Source organism: Protomyctophum parallelum (genome assembly GCF_964188405.1).
Source record: "Protomyctophum parallelum genome assembly, chromosome: 5".
NCBI lineage: Eukaryota > Metazoa > Chordata > Actinopteri > Myctophiformes > Myctophidae > Protomyctophum > Protomyctophum parallelum.
In genome coordinates this window covers 42,324,305-42,331,216 of record NC_139702.1, presented here as the reverse complement: position 1 = coordinate 42,331,216, position 6,912 = coordinate 42,324,305, and the positions used below count along the sequence as shown (strand labels likewise).

Below are 6,912 nucleotides of genomic sequence, written 5' to 3'. Positions count from 1 at the left end.
TGCAAGCAAACTGAATTTGGCGTGAGTCTGTTGGTAAAATACAAATGTCTGATGGAAATTATGATGGAGCCTTCGGGTACTGTGCTACTAAATGGAGGTGAAACAAAAAAAGCTAACGCTTTAATTGCAAAGAGTGTGTGTGTGTGTACACGTATGCACAAAGAGACAGTTTTAAGAGCTGAATGGAAGTATGGTAGATTGCTGAAAGAGGGGCTGTTACGGTACGTGGACCTAGTAGTACTACGTGCCAGCCATAGCCAAGCTCCATTAAGTGACCTGCGCCTCCACCAACAATAAGGAAGATTCATCTTATTGGATAATGTCTGGAAATCAATCCTAATTTACAAATAAAAGGTAATGTGTGCTTAAACACATGAGTGGTGAAGCCCATAATAATAAAGGCAATCCTGAAAGGAATCCCTAATCAAGCTAATACAGTAATGACTGTCAAAAACAGCAAACAACTGCTAGATAAGTCTTTAAATCTCCTCTGCTGCATTATTAATCTGCAAAGGCTCATAGAACTTTTCCAACCAACCTTAAGTGAACTGATCTAACAGTAAGGATTCCCCAAACAATTCCTTCCAGGAAACAAGTCATGGTACAGTAGCACTAGCCTGGGAGACCGCAGGCGTTTTGTTTTACAGTAATGGAAGGCCTGCACAACTCAAATGATTGGATAGTGAGTACATTGATAACATCATTCCTTTAATTTCTCTGAGTATCATGACTGTCTTTTGCATATGAAGGAAGCCTGATCAAATTCGATTTGCTGGAAAGATGAAAAACAGATGACATGCCTCAAAGGAAGTAAATCAGATTTATGTCAATGGACACGTACTAAAGCTTTGGCGTCTGCCAGTGTGCAAAGTTAGCTTTCTGGTGGCACTGAAACTCCACCCGGCCGAGGCTTAAGTTTAACCTGACAGTTTGGCGGTGTGTTGATTCCGTTGCCATGGACGCGTCAAGACTGGCAGACACTGGTTTGCCCCCAGCTGCTCTCGTGGTTTCTAAAGAATCTACATTAAGGCCCAGTTGTTGTGCTTGCATGCCAGCAGGGGCTCTGATGTCACAACTGTGACACAGAAAAGCTCCAGATTTATCGTCTCACCTGGGTCAACAAGTATGTGTTTCAGTCAGATCAAAACGTTTCTCAAGTTCGGACATTCCATGTTTAATGTTTACAGTACCAAAACATAAGACATCATACTGTGTGTGTGTGTGTGTGTGATACTGCATCTTATAATGTTGATATATTGTATGTTTTTTAAACCACATGTAAGTCAATGGGGTCACATATCAGGGGTTCCAGTGTACATTTATTGGTGGAATAGCACACACATGTATCATACATATGTATTGTAGACTGTGTGTGTGTGTGTGTGCGCATTCCACCACCACTATCCAAATGCTTTTGAAAACACGGACCAATACAAAAACATATACGCTATGATGGTCTGCCGTTTGCAAATAATTTCACCTCACATAAGCACAAAGAAGAAACTGTAGTGTGCATTAACTAAATTGTCCTAATTAAATATCCAGGATTGATACTATTATGAAAAAGGGAACCATTGTGGTTATGTCTGTAATAATAGTACTAGAGTGTCAGTTACTAATACCGAATTGCTCTACCAAATGTCAAAGTATAGGAGAATTTATTCAAATGGGAAAAGCTAATCCTTTCTAATGTCTTGAGTGTGATATTTACATAGTTTCTGTTTAAGGGAAAATAGCTTTGGTACTATTCATACCGAGTATCATTTACCATACAAATGATACAAATGCATCCCTTATAAATATAAAAATACAAAACTCCTGATTTCAAACAAAACAAATTAACTTAAATACTCGGAGGAATGTAAACATTGCATGTGTTGTAAATGGTTGCTTTCCCTTGTTAAGCCCGATTTATGCTACATTGCACAACGATGTTGCATGCAGAAAATAGCAGATCACAATGCGTCACACACGGCTGCAACACATTGTGAGCTTGTACATCGGCTATTTCCGGCGCGCTACACCTTCGTACGACGAAGCATAAATTGGGATTCATGCTCTCACTTGGCTTGTGTCTGAAGTGGAACGTGAAACTCAATGCAATTAATATTCTTTGAGCGAGAGCACCGGCTAGATTCAAGAGTCCTCCAATAACAACCACGACTCCATCTTCATCTTATGTCCTCTACCTACCAGTCAGACTCAAAAACCTTTTTGCACATGTTGGAATTCTCTTGATGAAGTGGGAATTCCGAACCGGGCACAAGCTGCTTTCTGTCTTTGTGTGATGCAATAGTCTTCCCTGACGGCAGGCTCTCGTACTTTGTTATGGATTCACTGAAAATGGCAAAGAATGGAAATTTAGCACTTTATGTAATCTGATTTAAGATTAAGAAAAAGTACAATGTAAAATTAATATAATCATGTAAAACCATAACTGAAATGAAAACAATATGAAGAAGAAGAAAGTTCCCAAACGGTGTGACAAGTTGTGTGACTGACTTTGGGAGTTTATGACAACTACACATCATTGCAATATACTTCATGCAACTATACAAAAGGTTATGAATGATTTGTTTTTGTAACATTTTATTTGGTGTCAGTAAATACAAATAAATGTGAGTAGAGTAAGTGTAATTATGTGTTCGTTTTGCATGGATATGAAGGTGTGCCTTGACATTTTGATATGCCCTTGGCCTTTGGCATGCCTTGGGCACAAAATGTTTGGAAACCATTCTTGACACATTTAAATCGAAACGTAGCTGTAGTGGTTTACGAGCACATTTAATCACCTTCAATTGTTATGATCAATTAATAATAATTAAAAGTAACTAACTTGGTCAGTCCCATTGCAATCTGGGAACCCATCGGCAAAAAATAGAAAAAAACAGCACCCTCTGCCATTTGTTTCCTTTGAATTTGCCTCTGGGGCAGACTATATATTAATAGAGACGGCAGGGGATTTCTCCTCCCATCCACTTAAGTTGCTCAAAAGCGCATGAGGCGATTTCACTCCTCCTAGGAACAGAGTGCATTCTGGGATGGATTTGAGCGAACACATGAACGCACTGGCCGCATCATTGCGCCATTGGCGCATGTTCACGTATGAAACATAGCGTTCACGTATCATGGGCCCAATAACGTGAACGTGCGCAATGACAGCCTACAGACCAGTGCTGGCTTGAGCTGCACTACCAAATTCGGCCACTGTGTCCATTTCACCTCAGGGTTTCCTCCGGGTGCCGTCTCTATTAATATATACTTTGAGGGCAGGCCCCAGTAGAATGTGTATAACAGGATGTTGGCCCATTTGGCCCGGCCTCAGCCCTCCATTTCCTGTGGTGTGCCTGTGATTTCATTCCCACTATCAACAGTGTATAGACATTCTGAATGGCCTTGCTGACAGATTCGGTAGCGCAGCACAGAATCTGTTCTTGAGAGATTAGTCCCATTGTGCTTATTAAATGTCATGGAAAAATCAGAATAAGGGTGAAGTGACAACAAAGACTTTTTTTCTACAGTATCTGCAATGATGTTCTTATACCTGAAGGGAAAGGTAGTCTTCTCCATCTGCATGCACACCAGGAAGGGATACTTTGAGAACTGCACGGTAGTGATGAAGTCCAGTGTTGCTTCCGTTTCAAAGGTGACCTCCATACCCATTCTGACAAAGTCCAGGTCTACTGTCACATTTCCAGCAACGAAGAGAGCACCCCTGTGGCCAAAACAACAGGAGAATGCGTTCAACAGGGAACTTGCATGTATTTTCACATTTATGACATCAGGTAAAGGTCTTCTGACAAAGAAACTAACATTTAGTTCAAACACTGCAACGGTAGAGTCCAGGTAATGTGATAACAATTTCCAGTGTCAACTTTAATTTTAAATCAAAGGGCTTCAACGTATAACCTCTGTAATGTATGTTGGCCCATGCACAGAGACATGCCTTGGCAGAGATGCCTCTGTGGTTTGTTCTGCTCCTATAGATAGCCAACCACTCTATTATCAGTGGAAGTCAAGAGGTACAACTATGTTGATCCATTCACCTGCCTCTGCCATTCCCCTGTACCCATCACCTCACCCTGAAGAACTCTTCAAGGTGTCAATTAAATATTAATATGAAGAATGAATCTAGATTAAACATGGTCCCTTTAGGAAATATACTTGGGTGTCCTCTGTTATCTTTTTTTTTACACTGAATCACTGATATGGATGTACTACATTTTAGCTTAAGGGTAAAAAAATTATAGTTACTGTATCATCACAGTCCTATGGCACAGACAAAACACAATAGTGACCTATATTGGGTTACCCCCCATTCAATGCTATTTCATCATCAGAGTCAGTGAGACATCTAATCTGAATGAGACATATTATGCTTGATTGACATGTCCCTTGTTCAACAGCTACTGTTGGTATTGACAGTAGAGTTCTAAAATAGACCACCAGTGGGCGGGTGACAAACTGATGTCATACGCAATTATGAGGCAGTCATGAATAGTCAGACACAATTCGGGCACTTGTCCAAGGCATCAGTGGAAAAAATGAATCAGACCACCCTTATAGACCATCTAAAGTTCGCATAAATCCAACTACATGAATCTATTTACAGTACGATGACATAGCCGGGGACTTTTGAAAGGTCCCTTTGAATTACAAAGGTTGCCTTCAGTCTTTTATTTTTATTATCACCACAGCTTTTGCCCTATATATTAATCCTGGACAGCTTAAACATCTAAAAGATAGGACACAAGAGAAAAAGTACAGTACATTGCGTGAGATCATATCTTATCTCACATTCACCCAAAAGGAACTGTTACAGCAACTTGCACAGAAAGCAGCAGAAATGTGCTATATTATACCCATGACACTGTGTCAGCTCTAGCTCTAACTTCAAATCAATATGAGGATTATTTCAAACCTTAGCATATGTACAAGCTCGCAACGTGTAGATCGTCAATCTTCACTATTTTTGTACGCCAATTGTACAACGAAGCATAAGTATTTGGGTTAAGTAGTTAATCAGACTAATCGATTTAGTGGATTATAAAAGAAAATATTAATTGATATAAGAAAACAAATAAACCTTGATCTTGATTATTTGTTTATAAGTCTGGTTCTAAATACTGGTTTCAATATATTTTTGGTTAGCCCTAGTCAGCTGTATTATTGGAAGATTCTTCTTTTTTTACTTTTCTGCCTTTATTGATAGATACAATTGAAGAATGGCAGGAAAGAGGGAGAGAGAGAAGGGGAGAGACATGCAGCACTGTCAGGTCAGAGTCTATATGTGGCATGCTCCTGGACCACTAGGCCAGCAGGCACCTTTTTATTATTGGAAGATTCTGTCCCAGTATTATTCTAGCCATCTGGACAGCATACCTGTTGTTGATGCTGGTCTTTGACTCCCTGTACCACAGACTGATCTCCATGCCTCCAGAGATGTCAATAGCTAAGCCTCCATGGAATTCTGCACTGGCCTTCAGACCAGACTGGAGCTGAATAACCTAGAGAGGGACAGGGGGAGGAGGGAACAGTGATGGTGAATAGGAATATAAACAATAGACATGATACCATCTAATCACAATTTATACGACAAATACCACTTCACTGATACATATTAAAACAAAAACATCTATATTATTTCAGAAATGCTGAATTACTGGCACACAACCAGTCGCAATGCACTTTGTTGTCAAATCAAAGTTTATTTGTATAGGACATTTACATTGACCGAAGACAAACCAAAGTGCTGAACAAGAGCATGTAAGGAAAAGAAAAGACAAAACAAAGCAACAAGTGAGAGCAGAAGTATATACAAACATGGTATAAGAAGGGTATATGCGTTTTCAGACAAAATTAAAAGCCAGGGAGAAAAAGTGGGTCTTTAGGAGAGATTTAAAGACACCCAGGGACTGGGCAGAGCGAATGGGAAGGGGCAGTGAGCTTGTAGATCAGCTATTTTAATATTAATTAGATTTATCATTTTCCTTTTTACAGTTTACCTTTAATGACAGAATTGGGACGCAAGGGTTAACACCACTTTTTGAGCTCAGGAGCAACACTGGCCAGAAGTCATCTTTGTGTGCATTCAAAACAGCTTGATGTGCTATAAGCTATACAGTGGCAAAAGCTTACCTCAGAATGATCAGTCAGCAAAATGAGACCCTTCACAACATTTATGGGATCCCCGGACATGGAGAACATTTTGGACATGAGGTCGCTGTATCCCTTGAAAAACGTCACCGGTCTCAGCTGGACATCGAACAGCATAGCAGACATTCCAGCAAAAGACTCCAGGTCTTTCTCTCCCTCATCAGGTGTGGCAGCAATCAGGGTCTCAAGGCCTTGCGCCTCAATCGCAACCTGAATACCATTAGATTGCAAAGATTACAGGCATTCCTTTATGTACATCAGTGTTTCCCAAACATAGGGACTCAATCCATTTTAGGCCACGCACCCGTTTGGGGGGGGGGGGGGGGTTCTTTTTACCACTAAACTAACAATGTTTAAATGGGGCTTAAGTCATTAATTCATAATGATTCTTTTGTAAGTTCGGTTTCTGGAAAATTTGGGGAAAAAAAGAGTTTGGGATCCCTTTCTAGTACAGTACATAGTAAGCAGTTGCTTGACTTGGTGAGGTGTAGGTGCTTGAGTCTCAACTGTACACGTCACGGAAAGTCATGACATGAAATCACAAAATCAAATAGTAGTTTCAAATAACAGGCATGGTTGCTTCACCTGTAGACCATGCAGCTGGGCTCCACCACTAGAGCTGTAAATATTCATGTTGCTTCTCCTCAGGATCCCAGAGCCAGAGTACAGGATGTCCAAACTGTATGTGGATATGACATCAGCAGTATCTGCAGAGTGTTGAGTTTGTTTTTATAATACATGGTGTTTAATCAGTGG

General features: G+C 40.3%; 1 protein-coding gene across 1 annotated transcript in view; it reads right to left on the bottom strand.

The window, feature by feature from the left end:
• Positions 1 to 1,220: 1,220 nt before the first annotated feature.
• mttp (microsomal triglyceride transfer protein) overlaps positions 1,221 to 6,912 on the bottom strand; it is a gene marked incomplete at its 5' end in the record, with an annotated part of 17,904 nt that continues 12,212 nt past the window's right edge. The window contains 5 exons of the mRNA XM_083764492.1: positions 1,221 to 2,337; positions 3,545 to 3,715; positions 5,383 to 5,507; positions 6,139 to 6,366; positions 6,742 to 6,863. Of these exons, the coding sequence (XP_083620618.1) occupies positions 2,190 to 2,337; positions 3,545 to 3,715; positions 5,383 to 5,507; positions 6,139 to 6,366; positions 6,742 to 6,863 (794 nt within the window). The 3' untranslated portion in view covers positions 1,221 to 2,189. The remainder of the gene's footprint in view (positions 2,338 to 3,544; positions 3,716 to 5,382; positions 5,508 to 6,138; positions 6,367 to 6,741; positions 6,864 to 6,912) is intronic.